Here is a 17,605-nt window from a genome sequence, read left to right as displayed (position 1 = left end):
ATTCACCCGGTGCTGTTCCCTGTGACCTGTAAATGCTACTCGAGGGCCCTGGTGGCTTATAAGGCCAGCCATTCAAAACCACCAGTGGCTCCTTCAGACAAAGAGGCTTTCTGCTCCCATGAGTGACAGCCCTGGAAACCCACAGGCGCAGTTCTATCCTGGCCTAGAGCAGCACGTCTATGATTCAGTATCGACCCAATAGCAGGGAGGTTTTGGGGGGGGTGCTGTGGGTTACGAGTTGGGTTGCTAAGGGCCAGGGTTGGTGGTTCAAATCCACTGGCCACTCCTGGGGAGAAAGAGGAGGCCGTTGGCTCCTGTAAAGAGTTACATTCTCAGAAACAGCTCAGTGGCAGTGAGTCTGAGCCACTACTAAAGTAGCCTTGGTGATGCGGTGGGTTAAACACCGGTCTGCTCACGGCCGGGTCGGTGGTTCGAACCCACCTGCCCTTCCTCGGGAGTGAAAGGAGGCTGCTTGCTCCCACACAGATTCACCGCCCCGGAAACCCTGCAGAGGGAGGCCCCCCAGCACTGCTGTCTGCTGCACGGCAGGAAGCTCCCTTTGGGGGTGCTGTTTAAGCGTCCAGTTCAGCTCTGGCCTTCACCGCTCTGGGTTGCCAGTGGGCTAGGAACCCAGTGCAGGGCACCCTGGGAGAGAGGGCTGGCGATCTTGGCCTGCAGAGACCTCTCACGGGGGGGCGCCGACTCCAGGGCAGCAGGTCGGGTTTTGCTTGTTGATCTCAAGTGTTCCTTTCCTCAAGGAGCCCTGGTGGTAGTGTGGTGACACCTTGGGCTGTGAGCCACGAGGTCGGCAGTTTGAAACCACCAGGCGCTCCCAGGGAGAAAGACGGGGCTTGCTATGCCCGTACCGAGTGACAGTCCTAGAAACCCACGGGGCCAGTTCTACCCTGTCCTACATAGAGGGTCGCTGGGGGTCCGCATCCGCTTGATGGCAGGGAGTCTGGTTTTTGAAAAAATTATGATTTCACTAGCAAGTGAGCAGTGTGGAACTGTCACGCCATCCCCGTCTTGGGGACTGTGGTGGAGAGCGGCAGACCTGGGGTATGTCTGTCTGGGTCCCCGTGTCGCTGGGTGAGAAGGGGTGTTTGTTGACTGACTGTATAATGGCAGAGCCCCGAGTGTCCGACAGGCAGAGGGCTCCGAGGCAGGGTGGGGGCCACAGGTTTATTGGGGGCTACACACACACACATACACACACAAACACACACACACACAGCATCGCACGATCACGGCACGGTTACGCAGTACACTCGATGTGGCCTCCGACCACACTGGGGACCCAGAGGGGAGTGGGGAGCGAGGAGCATCCTCCCTAGTGTCCCAGACCCAGCTGGGTCCCTTCCTCCTGGGCAGCTGGGGGAGGGGTGGCTGGGGTGGGCGCCAGGCCTGGCAAGGGGGAGTGAGCGAGAGTGGGTGGGGAGGCAGGGGCGCCCCCCCCCCTCACTCCAGCGACTGCAGCATCAGCAGCTGCTTCAGCACCTTGGTCTGGCTGGTCTCTCGGATCTCGCCGGCCAGGAACATCTCGTCCACAACTGTGTAAACCTGCGGGGAGGGGGGGCCGAGGGCAGATGAGGGGAGGCACCCCCGGGCAAACAGGGAGGGGAGGGGCTCTGACACTTGAGAATCAAGGCAGGGCCTTTTGTGGGGACAGTGGGGAGGCCGCGGGCCCACCCTCTTTCCCCGCTCACTCCCACCCCCAGGGCCTACCTTGTAGAAGTTGAACACCAAGTCCAGCTCGCAGACATTGTGGAAATACTCATTTAGGACCTGGGAGAAGACCCACAGGTAGAGAGAGAGAGAGAGAGAGAGAGAGAGAGAGAGAGAGAGAGAGAGAGAGAGAGAGAGAGAGAGATGCACGGTACTTATGAACAGGGACGACGCGGTGACAGAGGCAGAGAAGCAGGAACACAGAGCAGCCAGAAGGCGGGCCCTCACGCTGCTCAGGGCGGAGCGTGCCGCCCGTGTGGTCATGGTGGAAGAGGCTCCTAGACTGCTGGGTCAACCCCACATCCCAAGGAAGGTTTGCAAAAGGAAAAACCGAGACAGCACAGGGGAAGAGATGGGAGCGGGAAAAGGCAGACAGATGGAGGGGGAACGCACGGTGGTAAAAAGACAGATAAAGAGCTGTAAGTAAGACTACATGAAACTCGTGAATAAGTATGCAAGGATCAGGCAGAGACTCTAATCTTAAGTGTGCGTGTAAGGAGACAAAAGGGACAGACAGATATCTATTCCACGTACAGACTGGAGGAATAGTGATGGGGCTGGAGCAATACAGTGGCAAAGTACCGTGCCTCTGGCCAAACTCTGAGAGACAGAAACTGTGCAGACAAACAGTGGGCGGGAGGTGGCGGGGAGACAGACACGGGGAGAAGGAGGGGTGGGGGAACAGGAGGAGCACAGTGAGTCGTGTGTGGCTGGAGCCCACGTGGACCAACAGGAGCAAAAGCAGAACAGTGGCAGGTGTGTGTGGGGGGGGGGGGGGATAGTGCGGAAAGACCATGCAGCCCAGGGAGGGCACCCCCCCGCCCCGCCCACACACACACCTCCACGAAGTTGTGGATGGCCTCCAGGTAGGCCAGGTTGTTGTCATTGACGTCCACGCAGATGCAGAAGTAGAGGCCGGCGTAGCGTCGGTAGATGATCTTGAAGTTCCGGAACTGGGGGATGGAGAGACGGTTGGCCACAGAGCAGGTGGGACGCCGAGGGGCCAGCATCGCACGCGTGGCCCCTGCCTGGCCTGAACCACTCATTGTGCTGCGACATAGGCTCCCCCCTCCCAGGGCCCCCAAGCCAGTGGGGGAGACAAGTTCATCTCTAGACAGGGAAGACCAGAGCTGGCGGGGCTGGGAGGGCTTCCTGGAGGAGGGGGTATCTGAGGTGAACCCTGGATGAGCAGCTGCTGATGGGCAGAGGGAACAGCTTGGCTGATGGCCACAGTGCGTTCAGTGTCCCCGTCACTCCCTCTCTGATGGCTCTGGGTGGGACCCCTTCGTCATCCTGAGCCCCAGCCCAAGCTGAGATCACCTGAGAAGGCAAGGCCGTCCTGGGCCCTGTCCTCACCAAACTGTACACGTTTATAAATAGGACCCAGTCACATGTGCTCCTAGCTCAGGAATAAACACCCACGCAGACTCTATCTCTGTGAGCGAGGGAGGCGATAGGAGCCGCATGAGGACTGGATAAATATAGCTGCAGAGCACAGTGAATCGGACCAAAATCTGCCAATCCCCGTTTCCCAGGCCCTGCAGGGACCCCTGGGGGCATCGCATGGGTCATGCCTGGGGCTGCCAGTCGCAAGGCCAGCAGTTTGAAACCACCAGCCGCTCCCTGGGAGGAAGAGGAGGCTTTCTACTCCTGTAAAGAGTGACAGTCTGGGAACCCCACCGGGCCAGTTCCCCCTGGTCCAACAAGGTCATGACGAGCTGGAGTGCGTTTGGTTTGGGGGGTGGCGTTCAGGGATGAAGTTGTAACTGGCGGTGCGTGTGCTTCAGGCACTGGATGGCGAACCGGAAAGTCGGTAGTTCGGGTCCACCCGGAAGTGCTTCGGGAGAAAATCCTCTCTACTTAGATACGAAAAAGAGCAAGAGCGAAGGGGAGAACGGGCCACGGAAAGTCAGCTTCCTCTGGCCGTGGGGACCAGTTGGCCGGGATGTGTCTGGTGCCACCTGGTGGCAACTGTGAGAGGCAGCGGTGTGGCTCGCCCTCAAGTGGGATATTCCACCCGTGGCACCCCTGTGACTGTGCAGAGCTGCCCCCGGGGGGTCCTGGGGGCCCTCCTTCCCTGAGCAAGTCGCCAGGTCTTGCTCCCATGGGGCTGCTGGGCGGGGTTGGACCACCAATCTTCCAGATTGGCAGCAGAGCTAAGGGGCCGGGCTAGCATTCGTTTTCAGACTTTTCTGCCTCAGTTTATTCTTTTGTTAACCCCTTCCCTCAGCGGGGCAGCCCTGGCGGCATTGTGGTTACACGCTGGGTGCTAACTACAAGGTCGGCAGTTCGAAACCACCAGCCGCTCCTCGGGAGAAAGATGAGACTGCCTGCTCCTGGGTCAGAGCGACAGTCTCAGAAACCCACAGGGCCAGTTCTACCCTGTCCTATGGGGTGGCTATGGGTTGGACTCCACTTCACGGACAGGGAGCTTGCTTCTACTTCGGGGAGGACTCCTCAGATGTTATCACAGACAAGCCTCCCCAGAATCCACAGAGGAGAAAGCATGTGTCTGAGGTGTCGAAGGGATCAGGTCTCAGGCATCAAAGACCCCAAACAAGGAATCCTATCGATGTGAATGAGGGGGAGGGTGCAGTTGAGACCCAAAGCCCATCTGCAGACAATTGGACATCCCCTTACAGAGAGGACACAAGGAGGAGATGAGCCAGTCAGGGTGCAGTATAACACTGTTGAAACATATAACTTTCCTCTAGTTCTTTAATGCTTCTGTGCCCATGCCATGACCCCAATTCTACCTTACAAATCTGGCTAGACCAGAGCATGTACACAGGTGCAGAGAAGAGCTGGAAACACAGGGAATCCAGGACAGATAAGCCCCTCAGGACCAATCATGGGAGTAACGATACCAGGAGGATAAGGGGAAGATGGGGGAAAAAAGGAGAACCAATCACAATGATCGACATATGACATCCCCCCACAGGATGGACAACAGAAAAGTGGGTGAAGGGAAGACAGTGGTTAGTGTAAGCCATGAAAAACATAATTTAGAAGGGCAGGGAGAAGCGGGGAAGGGGAAGGGAAAAAGGGGGAACCGATCGCAATGATCGACACTGAACCACACACCCCTCTTCAGGGGGAAGAACAACAGAAAACACGGGGGAAGGGAGACAGCGGTCGGTGTAAGATACGAAAATAAAAATTTATAATCCATCAAGGGGTTATGGGGGGACAGACAAATAGGACCGGCTGCCAAGGGCTCAATAGAAAGTACATGTCTAGAAAAGAATGAAGGCAGCTAGGTACAAACATGCCTGATGCAATCGATGTATGGATTGTGACAAGAGTTGTAAGAGTCCCCATTAAAATGATCTTTCAATAATTTTTTTTTAATTTATAAATTATCAAGGGATCATGAGGGAGAGGGGAGGATGAGCTGAGACCAAGGGCTCAAGTAGAAAGAAAATGTTTTGAAAGACATGATGGTAACGTGCTTGACACAATGGATGGATGGACGGATCATGAGAAGAGCTGTAAGAGCCCCCAATACAATGATTAAAAGAAGATAACGTGTGTCAGGTGTGAGCTGTGCTTAAAAGTAATTAATTCCAAGGTCCCTGGGGTGCAAACAGCCTGCGTGTGGCTGGTAACAAAGGCTGGTGGCTCAGAAGAAAGGCCTGGCGATCCACTGCTGGGAAGATGAAACCTCCGTAGCTGCCTTGTCGGTTCTGACTCATCACAAGCGTGTAGGGCAGAGTAGACCTGGCTTGGACGGAGACTGCCAAGCCCTAAGGAGGCAAGCTGCCTCCTCTTCCTCCCAAGGAGCAGTCCATGGGTTTGCACCTCCAGGTCAGCAGCCCAAGGCCTAACATGCTGCAGCACGCATCCCCCCCCGGGGGGGCACAGGAGAAAAAAAATGCAGCGAAAACCAATTAAAAAACAGAACTAAAAGGCAAACTATGACTACAGATGAAACACGGGCAGACTTTCACACACACGCACACAAACACCAACTCATTGGTGTCAAGAGCAAAACTGCGCTCCGGCGACTGATTTGCTCAGCAGATGGATCGCCGGGCCTTATTCTGAGGCAGCTGTGGGTGGACTTAAACCACCAGCCTGTGGTGAGCAACCCTGCTTGTTCACTGCTTGCGCCACCTGGGGGACACCTGGGTCCTAGGGTAGGGGGGCTTCGGAAAGTTGGTGGGGAAAGGGAGCGTTTCAGTTGATTGACTCACAGCGACCGCACAGGACAGAGGAGCGCTGCCCGCACGAGTTGCTCATGGGAGTTCCCTAGGCGGTCAATCTTTACAGGGCCAGACTCCTCCGGCGGCCAACCTTGGTGAAGCCATCCCTTCCTCTCACTGCCGCCCTGCAGGGCAGGGCAGAACTGCCCCTGTGCGGTTCTGAGGCTGTAACTTTTCTTTATGAGAGTAGAAAGCTCTGGCTTCCTCCCTCAGAGGGCTGGTGGATTCGAACTGCTGACCTCGGAGATCGCAGCCCCGCATGCAGTCACCGTATCACCAAGGCTTCTCTTCTCTTATTGATACTGTGCGAGGCTAGTGGGGGTGGGAACCTGGGGGCGGGGGGATAACTACAAATCTTCAGCCTCCCTAGGGATGGACAGGGCAGGCGACAGGTGGAAAGCGGAGCGGGGGCGATGGAGGTTGGAGGGACATGTGGGAGGCATGAGGACTTCTCAGGGAGGGTCCCCAGCAGTGGAAGCGGTGTGGGGAGTCAGGAAGGCCACAGAACGAGTGCAGGGCAATCAAGCTGTGGGCCAGGAATATCGAAGGGGCTCTGGGGGGCCAGAGGAACCTGTCAGTCTTGGAAGGAGAACAGCCAGACCAGACTGCTCCTTAGAAGCGTGGGGGTGGGGTGGGAGGTGAGCCTCGGTCTCACTCCTTTGGGCATGTTATCAGGCTGAGCCAGCCCTTACAGGGATGGGGGCGGGGAGGGGGAAGGGGGAGGCTGTCACCTCCACAAAGTTGGTGTGCTTGGCGTCCCGGACGGTGACCACGGCGTGCACCTCCTCGATCAGCTTCTGCTTCTCGTCGTCGTCAAACTGCATGTACCACTTGGCCAGGCGGGTCTTGCCTGCCCGGTTCTGGATGAGGATGAAGCGGATCTGCAGGGCGGGGCAGAGGGGGAAGGAGGAAGTGAGAGAGGCGGGCAGGCCCTGGTGGGAGGGTGAGCCCAGACTGGGTGGGGGGGGGGGAGGAAGCAGAACCCCATCAGATCACCCTGGCCTCTCGCTCCCGCCCAGTCCTAAGGAGCCCCCAAGACCCCGGCGGGATGACTCCCCCCAGCAGCCAAGGTCCTGAGGACCCCCTGCATGGCTCCTCTGCAGAGACCTTAGGCCTTAAGTTTCCTCAGTCGCAAAACCAGTTTTCCTAAACTCCACCTTGTCAACTTTAAGCTTCAAAGGGTTCCAAAGCTTTCAAGTTACTTTGAGGACTAAGCCAAGTCTGACGGGGTCCCCTGGACCCCTGGAAGCTGGGCACTGGAGGAGGAGGAGGAGGAGGAAGAGGAGGGCCAGTGGGTGGGCCGCCAGAAGAACAAATTCCATCGGCCTTGGAAGGGCAGCCAGGAGGTTCCTTAGAAGGGAGGATGCTGAGATTCCACCTCGCCTACTTTGGACCTGTGGTCAGGAAGGGCTAGTCCCTGGAGGAGGACCTCGGGCTTGATTAAAAAAAATAAATAAAGGAAAGGAAAAAAAAAAAGAGACCCCCAACAAGACGGATGGACACAGTGACAGCCACCATGGGCTCAGGCCTGGCGATGGTGGTGAGGATGGCGCAGGAGCGGGCGGTGTCTCCTGATGCTGTGCTGACAGCTGCCCACAGCGGCTGCTCACCGGGACCAGCCGCACCTTGTGAGAAAGACGGGGCTGTCGACTCCGTAAGGCAGGGGCGTGGTGGCTATGCTCCCGGCTGTGATCAGAGTGGTGTGAGGCCACCAGCCGCTCGGAGGGAGGGACACGGGGCAGTCGACTCCCAGGGAGCAGTTAGTCTTTGGGACTCAGGGGTGGAAGAGCTCCCTGTCCTGTAGGGTCACTGAGAGTCAGAATGGAGTCTGGCTTGGCTTTTTCAGGAAACCTTTATAGGAGCTGCCAGCCTCTTCTTACAGCAGGAGCACCTGGGTGGGCTTGAACCACCCACGGCATGGCTGGTGGCCCAAAGTCTCATCCACAGAGCCGCTCCTGCACTTTCTTGGTGCACCCGTGTTGCGGCCTGCACCACGCCCGCCTCCTTTTCTGGTCACTGTGTATGGGGACCACCTGAGTTCACCCCGTCCTTCCTGGGTGGGCATGTGGGCTGTGCCCCCTCTCGGAGAACTGCGGCTCTGTCCAAGTTCTGGCCCCTCCTGTGGAGCGCGCTTTCCCTGCTTGTAACGCGCCCACAGGTCTAGCTGCACGGGGCCTGGGGCCTGGGGCATGGGGTGGATTTTCCTGTTTGGGAAAACCAACATAAGTTGTGTGCTGTTTTGTTTACAAATGCTGTTGCCTTCGGGTTCATTCTGACGCATGGCCCTGCACACACAGCTTCCAAGGCTGTGGGCCCAGGGCCATTCTGTTCTCGGTCCAACCCTTATTTGACGGGGCCCCAGGCGCCTCTCAACACAATCACATGGCTCCGGATTCTGACTCATATGGACTCGACCGGGCAGAGGAGAGCCGCCCTGGTGGGTTTCCCAGGCTGTCCACCTTCACAGGAACAGAAGCCTCCCTCTCGGTGCGGCTGGGGGGGCTGGACCGGCTGGCTTTGTGGTTAGGGCCCAAGTTTTAACACAGAACAGAATCAGGACTCCTGGAAAGTATCTTCCCCAAAAAACCCTCCAAACCCATGGCCACCGCAGACAGCAGCAAGCCTGTACCGTTGGCACAGAGGCATCTGGCCAAGTAGCTAGATGCCCAGGCTTGTAGGAATCCTCGCACGGCCAGCTGCAGGCTACGTGTCCCTCCCGGGGCCAGTCCACACCTCTCTGGGCTCCCATGTCCCCTCCTGTAGACAGTGCTCGACATAACTGGGTTTTGACGTGCAATGTCAAGAACATTTTGCATCAGAGCTCAAACAAAACATCGGAACCCGGCTCGATGCACGAGATTTTTGTTCACAAAAGCAGTTCGTGTTTCAGTCATTCTGTGTTAGTTGGTGTTGTTAGCACGTGCTGTTTTAAACCGTTTGCGTCTGTGTTCCAAGCGTTTTACTGTAACTGTCTTAGTCTTTGTGTCTTTTTGTATTGTGTTGAGATAAAAACAACATGGGTCCTAAGACAGAGTTGTTTGAAAAGAATCATCATGATAGGAATGGGTTAATCATGTTGATATTGATGATGATAATTTAGTAAACCCTTTTAGAAAACAGTTAAGGAAACACCAACAGCAGACCACATTAGACAGATTTTTTTTTTTTTTTTTTGAGAAAGCCAGCCAGGTCCTAGTGACAAAAGGCAAAGAAGGGAAAACACTCCTGAAAAACAGCTACCAATTGATTTGATGGAGGGGGATTGCCCTTCCAAACACTGACTCTCTATTCACACCTCCTCTCCACACCCGTGTCCACAGATCCAGATCCTCATCAATCTCAAGGTATGGGCCAGACTGTAGTTGTTAAAAACTTTTTACAGGAAGGGGGTAAATGGTGAGCTCAAGTAGAAAGCAAATGTTTTGAGAATGAAGATGGCAACCAATGTCCAAATGTGTTTGACACAGTGCATGTATGCATGTATTGTGATAAGAGCCGTATTAGCCCCAACAAAATGATTTTTTTTTTAAAAAGAAGTCTGCCTCTGGACCGGTTCTTGCAGGACCCAGGCACACCTGGGCCCATTTTACAGAACAGGAAACAAGTTCGGAGAGAAAGCGGCACACAGCTAAAGAGCAGAGCTGGGTGTCCAGAGGCTTCCAGGGGAACGCCGTGGCGGGGTCTGCAGGGGGCCTCCACCCTTTTACTGGGGGCCACTCTCCCCCTGCGGCAGTGTTGCCACCACACACTCCTCCCCTCCTCCTTCAACCAAGAAAGCTGAATGGGCAAACAGGATATTACAATCTCTTTCCCAGAACCCCTTCTGCTGAGCCATGGAAAAGCACTTCCTGACAGGGCAGGGGTCCTGGACAGGAAGAGCAGGGGCGCAAGAGCAGCTAGAGTGGGGGTGGTGGGGGCGGAGTTGGAGACTAGGGCTTATGGGAAGGGAAGCTAGAAAGAAGGTGGGCTACAGAATTGAGGGAGGAGCGACCCCAGCCACTTACTCCCCAAATTCCCTCACAGTCCTCTTCCCCTTCCTCTTCCCAGTTAGAATTTTTCAACCTCTGGGGAGTCATCCTCAGAAGCTCCCTCCCTCCTACACCCTAGGCCTGGCCCCTCTGGGTGCCCCTCCTCCCAAAGCATTCCACTGGCCTGTGATGAGGACACCCCTTCATCTACCTCCACGTTGGGCATTTTGATCCGTCCCCTGGGTCTCATGACATTCCCTAAGCCAAAGGCCTCCTCCTCCTCCTCCCTGTTCCAAAGGCCACACACAGCCGGCCTCCTAGAACGTGCTATTCCAAAGCCTGCGCCTGTCTCAACTCTCAGCTCAAAGATCGCTCTCTTCCCTCCCAAAGCCCGATCCTGGGGGGTGGGGGGTGCTGTCCCGCTCCCCAACCCATCGTCCCCAAGAGCCTCCCCCACTCCAGCCCCATTTCCAGTAGCTTCGCCTCCAAGCCTTCTCCCTGTCCCCAGAGACCACGCGTCTGTTAAGCATCTATCTGCGCCGCGGCTTCCCACTTTTTTCTGGTCTGTCCCTTCCCTGTCTCCCTAGCTCCAAGCCCCGGCCCCCAACCGGAAGGACAGGCCCATTCATTCCCGACAGTGCCCCTGGAGGCCGTCTCCCTCTCCCCGACAGTATCCCTGACCCGGTCTCGACATTTCCTCCCCGGCGGCCAGGGCAGCTTCCAGCCTCTAGGGATCCCCACCCATCTGGAAGGGTCCTCCCCCATCTCCCCCATTTTCAAAGTCTCCCATTCGCCGTCAACCACCCCAGTCTCACCCATCCCTATGATCCCTTCGTCTTGGGACCCCCTTCGGCCACGCGTGCGCGCGCACACACGATCCAGTACCCCCCACCTTCCCGGTTCTGCAGGGTCCCACACCCAGCGAGCCCGCGCGTTCGGCCCGGACCATCGCACCGCGCGCGGCACGGTGGGGGGGGGTTGTCAGCGCTCCGCAGAGCTCAGGTGTCTGCACGCGGACCCTCCTCCGCCCGTCCCCGGCGTGGGCGCGCCCCTGTTACCATGACGACCCCGGTCCGGACCCCGGCGGCCCTGGTTCCGAGGCGACTGGGCAGCTCCGGCTCCCGCTGCTGTTAGGGCGCTGAGGGCTAGAGAGGACTTCCGGCAAGATGACCCACCGCCCCCCTCTCGCGCAAAGCCTTCTGGGAGTTGTAGTCCCTTCGAATAGGTTTGTACGTCTGGGCCGCAGCCAGCTGAACAGGGCCGACCGCGTTTCCCGGCATGCTGAGCGACTGCCTTCTTTCTACTACGCGAGTCAGTGCCACCCCCCACCTCCCTAATGCATGCTGGGAGTTTAGCGGAACCGTTCATCAGGGGACTACAATTCCCGACGTGCTTGACGGCCAGTCAAGCGGGCCTTGCCCTTGGGGAAGTGTAGTGCGGTGGCGCCACTACCACAAGCCAGGAAAGAAGGGCATTCTGGGAATAGTAGTTTTAAATAAGAAAGGTAAGTGTTGGCGTGCTTACCAGTGTTTTGGTTATGTTCAGGGCTCCCCTATGGGATACGGACCGTGGTTTACGAACAGGAATTTGGGAGTGGAACTGTATACAGATCCTGGCGGTGCACTTCTTAGCTGTCTGGCTTTGAGGCCACGGAGTTACCTCTTAAATCTTGTGGCGTAGTGGTTATGCTTTGGGTTGTGAGGCTCCAAGTTCCACGGTTAGCAACCACCAGCTGTTTGTTCCGTGGGAGGAAGACGAGACTTTCTAAGCCCATTGACAGTTACAGCCCTTTAAACTCATAGAGGCAGTTCTACCCAGCCTTTGAGGGTCACTATGCGTGGGCCTAGACTGGAATGCAGTGAGTTTGTAGTTGGTGGTGGCGTTTTGGAAAGTCATTTTAGTTGTTAAAACCAAAACCCAGTGCCCCGAGTAGATGCCAACTCTTAGTGGCCCTGTAGGACAGAATAGACAGCTCCTTAGGTTCCAGAAGCTGTTAATATCTACAGGAGCAGATATCCTCATCTCTCTCCCAAAGAGCAGGTGGTGGGTTTGAACCACTGACCTTGTGGTAATGCTTACCTGCAACTGCCCCCAAGAGAGTCCATTCCAAGTCAGAGTGACCCTATAGGATAGTGTACTACCGCCTCTGTGAGTTTCCAAGACTGTAGCTCTTGAGGGAAGTAGAAAGTCCCCCATCTTCCAAAATTATCCAATGGAAACTACATGGATCACAATAGAACTGCCCCATACATTGCTGGAGGGTTCCTCCCATCTAGGTTCGGAGGTTCCGAGGGGCTGTGGCAATGGGCTGAAAGGTGGTGGGGATTGGTGGGTTGAGGCAGGACCAGGGTTGTCATGAATCTTAATTGACTCGGTGGTGGTATCAGAGATCAAAAAGGAAGAAGTATCTGGCTGGTAAAAGTGTTTACTGAAGTGCAGGGCACTTTCTAACTGGGAACCACAAAGTCCAGAGGATGGTGAAATAAGTGGTCCAATGAGGGGACTCTTCAGGGAGGTTTTACTTCAAAAGGAAAAAAGACAAGGAATCTCGGCCAAAATTCAGGGATTGGTTGATATTTAGGTAATGGTTACCCAAAAAATGGGTGGTGGTTCTTCTGGGTGGTAAGTCGTTTTCTTAACAGTTTCACAACGGAAGTTTCTGACACTGTAATGTGTTACAGGCGTAGAAAGCTTGTCTTTCTCCCACATAGCAGCCGGTAGTTTTGAACTGTGGACCTTGCAGTTAGCAGCCGAACATGTCACCGCGATGCCACCAAGGCTGCTTCTTAACAGTTACAATGTTATATTTACATTTGATACATCTGGTCTCAAACCAAATATGAGAACCTCTTTCCTTGACTACAGGGGGGAGATGCTTAATTCTAACTTTTAAAAAATGTAATCATTTTATTTGGTGCTCGTACGACTCATCACAATCCATCCATCCATCCATTGTGTCAAGCACATTTGTACATTTGTTGCCATCATCATTCTCAAAACATTTGCTTTCTGCTTGAGCCCTTGGTATCAGCTCCTCATTGTTCCCCTCCTTCCCGCTCCCCCTCTCCTCATGAACCCTTGATCATTTACAAATGATTATTATTTTGTCATATCTTACACTGTCCGACATCTCTCTTCACCCACTTTTCTGTTATCTGCCACGCAGGGAGGAGGTTATATGTAGATCCTTGTAATTGGTTCCCCTTTCCACTCTACCCTCCTTCCATGCTTAATTCTTTTTTTTTTCAGTCTCCATAGAGACTGTCAAAAATTGCCAATGCCGACTATATTTCAAGTCGTCACGGCGGGGTGTTGGGAAAACTTTTCAATTGGCAATAATCGCACCTCGGATGAACCTCACTGGCTACAATATTGCCACTACACAAAGCTATCCATGCTTAATTCTAACTTTATTTTGAGCAAGCATCTGTCCTGAGAAGTGGTTTGGACTGGCAAGCAAAACTCTCCCCTTGTGCCCCCCCCCAAAAAAAACTCAACTCCATGCCATTGAGTTGATGCCAACTCTTTGCGACCCTGTAGGACAGGGTGGAACAGCAGCCTCTGTGAGTTTCCAAGATTATAACTCTTTTGTTGTTGTTTTTGTTTTGCTTTGTCTTTTAATAATCATTTTATTGGGGGAATCTTACAGATATGATAAGATTCTATGAATCATTTATATCAAGTGAACTTGTACAGATGCTGCCATCATCATTTTCAAAACATTTTCTTTCTACTTGAGCCCTTTGATATCAGCTCCTCTTTATGCCCGCCCTCCCCTACCTCCTACCCTGGCGAACCTTTAATGAATGATATCTTACACCATCCAATGCCAAGACTGTACCTCTTGAGGGAGGTAGAAAGCCCCATCTTTCTCCCGAGGAGCCAGCGGCTGGTGGTTCTGAACTGTTGACCTTGCAAATAGTAGCCCAATGCAAAACGACTATGGTGACAGGACTCTTAGATATGGAGGGTGGACCTGCTCTCATGGTAACAAAGTACACAGGAATTGAAAGTGTGGTCTTGACGGGAGAACCCATCCATTGCTATTGCAAATTGCAAGGGCAAGAAGAAGTCAAACATCAATCCGTTTTGTTCCTCTCTGTCAAGGTTGGGACTAGGGTGAGACAAGCCAGGCGACCAGGGTGCAGAACAGCAGGCATGTGGGAAACCGAACTGGGAAGAGTACGTATGAAGACAAACTCTCGACATTCAGACGTGAAGGAGTCAGGGAGGCCAAGGCTCCCGTGGAGGTAACCTTCACGTCCGTGGGTTGGAGATGCGTCCCATTCACATTCGCCAAAGTAGCGTTTATTCCCTTCGCTGTCCCCATAAGAATGCCAAATTTAAAGTGCTGTTGGCAAACACAGGGTCACTGACTATGCACTTGGATCAGCTGCTAGAAGGTTATGAAGCTGTCAGCCATCTAAGGCAATCTCCCTTCTGATAAGGATCATGGATTGTCCCCCTGAAGGAGAGAACCAAGACACCACCAGGTCAAGCCCACTCAGAGGACCACGGTCAGGCTGCCATCTTGATTCTAAAGCCCGCCCGTCTTGTTAAGAACGTGCCTTCCTGTCACATATGTGCCTCCCCTTCCTGTGTCATGTACACCCCTAGCCCGCCCCCTCCTGTTACATGCATGCCTATTGTACAACCCCTTCCTGTTATGTATGTGCCTACCATGGCCTGTGTGCCCAAGATTATATAAACTCATGAGATCACATTGCTCTCTCTCTCTGCGCGGACCTGGCACCTGATGTCATGACTGCGAGGAGATCCCTTGTATGCTTTATCTTGTTTCATGTCTCTTTAATTTACCCCTCAATTACACAACTGCCCCTTGGACCCATTTGGTTGTGGGGGAGGCTGGTCCCCCACAAAGGCACTGCTTCTGGGGAGAGGCTGGAACCCTCATTCCCGGCTGGTGGGACCGTCAAATGGGACCGCCACAGCATGAAAGTCATATGACACTTCCCTTTTAAAAAGTTGAAAATAGATCCCTCCTAGGCAACCGCGATCCCACCACTCAGTACCTAACAGCACCGTGACATCATAGATACCTGCACCCCCATGTTCATGGCAGCACCAGCTACAATAGCATGACAGACCGAACGATGTCCCAGAGAGGGAAAGGCCTTCTTGTTACCTACCAAGCAGAGCACCCTGCAGGGTGGATGACTGCAATTGCAGGCAGGTCTAAAGGAGACACCTTGACATTGACCTCACTGTTGACTCAAATGCTGAATTGCTTCTGTTTTTAATATCTTCTGCTTTGTGATTGATCCAGCCTTTTCTCTGTCTCATTGGAGGCTGTTGGTTTGCTTGTCTTCTGTGTCGGTTCTGTGTATGAAGCCCAGATTAGGTAAACCGACCTGGACAACAAAGGAGGTCTGGCAGCCGCAGTGTAGTGGTTATCTACCAGGCTGCTAACTGCAAGGTCAGCAGTTCAAAACCACCAGCCGCTCCATGGGAGAAAGACAGGGCTTTCTATTCCCGTCAAGGGTTACATTCAGGAGGAGGGAGGAGGGAAAGAGGAGCTGATCCCAAGGGCTCAAACAGAAAGTAAATGTTTAGAAAATAATGATGACAACCTAGGTACAAAGACTTGATACAATCGATGTATGGAAATGATCTTTAAAGAAAAGAGTTAAAATTTCAGAAACTCACAGAGACACTTCTACCTTGTCCTCTAAGGGTCCCTGTGAGTCAGTCGGCATTGACTTAGGGCTGTGCATGGATGGGATGGGAAACAGAGCCAACAAACGGGGCAGTAGATGCAATGGGATGCGGGGGGTGGGGCTCATAGATTATGGAGAAGTAAATAATAATTTATAAATTTTCAAGGGTTCATGGGGGAGGGAGGGGAAAAATGAGGATCAAATAGAAAGGAAAGGTTTTTAAAATGATGAGGGCAACAAACGTACCAATATGCTTGATACAATGGATGGATGGATGGATTGTGACAGAGCTGTATGAGCCCCCAATAAAATGATTTATTAAAAAAATAAGAAAGACGGCCACGCACCAGCTGATCGTCGGCACTGTTGTGGCGGGGCTGCTGAAGAAGACCACTGGCCTGGTGGGATTGGCGGTATGTGAGACCCCCCCAAGAGAGACTAAGAATATTATACACAAAGATCCTTGATGTTCTTGATCAAATCCCTAAAAATGCGGCCTATAGAAAGTATACAGAAGAGATTACAAATGAGGAGCTAAATATGGTTCATATGGAATCTGATGTTAAAAGATTAGAAGCCCAACTTCAGGGCGGACAAATTGAGGAAGTGATTTTGCAGGTGGAAAAGAAATTAAGTCTGGCGAGGAAAATGATCCCGTGGAAACCGTGGGAGCCTTTAGTGGAAGAGCCCCCTGTCAATCAGTGGAAATGGCCAGTATAATCCTCAATGTGTTATTTTACTGTGCTGATGGGAAACTGGTGTAATCAAATATTCTGTTGTATGAAAGAAAAAAGAAGAAGAAAATGGAGCAGTAATGACAAGAAGTACAACGAAAAATGAGGAAAACATCCTGGAATTGATGGTGGTCTGACGGCTCTCAGGAATGTGGCTGAACAAGTGGGAGCTGGGAGAGGGGTCCGTGTGCCTGTGAAATTGCAAAAAATGAAACAAACTGATTAAAACATAAAAGTTCGTACCTTGCCACTCGAAGGGAACGGATAACGGAATCGTGGGTGGTGTAAGATACAATGAAAATAATAATTATTATTATTTATAATATGAGAATAAGGGTCCCTGGGGGGGTGGGCCAGTGGGGGGCAGGGAGGAGATAAAGGAGAGCGAATCTTAAAGCGTTCCAGGTGAAAGACAATGTTTTGAAAGGGACGGTGGGAGTCATTGTGCAATGATGCGCGATCTAACTCAAGTAGGGATAGTTGTACTATCTATGAGCGCGCTCACTAAAAGGATTGAAAATAAAACAGTTGGTGTGGGGGGCTCTCACGCTGGCCCCCCACCCTGGGGCTGTGATGGATGACCTTGACACAGGCCAAGGTGGTGACTGAAAAAGAAGACGCCAGTCAACTTAGGAAAAGAGGCAACCACGTGTCCTGTCCAGCACGGACTTGAAAATGGGGCAGGGACGGACCCTGGTAGGCTGAGCGACAGAGGCCACGCCAAGGACTTCACAAGGTCAGGATTCTCCAGGTGGGGCGGGGTGGGGTGGGAGGGGAAGACGTGGCTGTCTGCTCCTGTGAAGATTTACAGTCTTGGAAACTGTGCAGCAATTCAAGTTTATTTTGTGTCTTGGTTTTTAAAATCATTTTATGAGGAGCTCATACAACTCTTATCACAATCCACACATACATCAATTGTGTAAAGCACATTGTGCATCCATTGCCCTCATCATTCTCAAAACATTTGCTCTCCACTTAAGCCCCTGGCATCAGCTCCTCATTTTTCCTCCCTCCCTCCCTGGTTTTGTTTGTTTAAGAGATGGTACAGTGGTTAAGTACTCCGCCCCAGACCACACCGCTGGCAGTTCAAACCCGCCAAGGATCCTCAGGAGAACGATGTGGCAATCCACTTGGCGTAAAGAGTTAGCCTTCAGGGGAGGCTGGGGGAAACCCGGGAGCTCACGAGGTTACGTAACAAAAGAACGAAGCCAGTGCCCTAACACTGACTGTGGTGATGATTGTACAAGTCCTCCTGAGGCGACCGAACGATGGGATCGTGTGCCGTGTGAATGATA

At 53.3% G+C, this 17,605-nt stretch overlaps 2 protein-coding genes and 1 non-coding gene across 3 annotated transcripts; 1 reads left to right on the top strand and 2 right to left on the bottom strand.

Annotated features, from left to right (window-relative positions):
* Positions 1-1,168: 1,168 nt before the first annotated feature.
* Positions 1,169-11,114, bottom strand: AP2S1 (adaptor related protein complex 2 subunit sigma 1). Its single transcript, XM_075537238.1, has 5 exons — positions 10,957-11,114; positions 6,662-6,811; positions 2,565-2,678; positions 1,726-1,785; positions 1,169-1,560 (listed from the first exon to the last, which is right to left on the bottom strand). The coding sequence occupies exons 1-5, from the start codon at positions 10,957-10,959 to the stop codon at positions 1,459-1,461; spliced, it is 429 nt and encodes a 142-aa protein (XP_075393353.1). The 5' UTR covers positions 10,960-11,114; the 3' UTR covers positions 1,169-1,458.
* On the top strand, positions 10,958-16,296 carry LOC142431580 (NADH dehydrogenase [ubiquinone] 1 alpha subcomplex subunit 5-like). The gene is made up of 3 exons (XM_075536605.1): positions 10,958-10,998; positions 15,908-16,003; positions 16,122-16,296. Exons 1-3 carry the CDS (start codon positions 10,958-10,960, stop codon positions 16,294-16,296), a joined length of 312 nt encoding a protein of 103 aa, XP_075392720.1.
* LOC142432806 (U4 spliceosomal RNA) lies at positions 13,148-13,288 on the bottom strand. Its single transcript, XR_012780915.1, has one exon. It is a non-coding gene; the product is annotated as a U4 spliceosomal RNA (small nuclear RNA).
* Positions 16,297-17,605: the final 1,309 nt, after the last annotated feature.

The sequence above is a fragment of the Tenrec ecaudatus genome, chromosome 18 (assembly GCF_050624435.1).
Source record: "Tenrec ecaudatus isolate mTenEca1 chromosome 18, mTenEca1.hap1, whole genome shotgun sequence".
NCBI classification, from domain to species: Eukaryota; Metazoa; Chordata; class Mammalia; order Afrosoricida; family Tenrecidae; genus Tenrec; species Tenrec ecaudatus.
The sequence above is the reverse complement of the archived record's forward strand: the minus strand, read 5'-3'. Positions and strand labels throughout refer to the sequence as shown.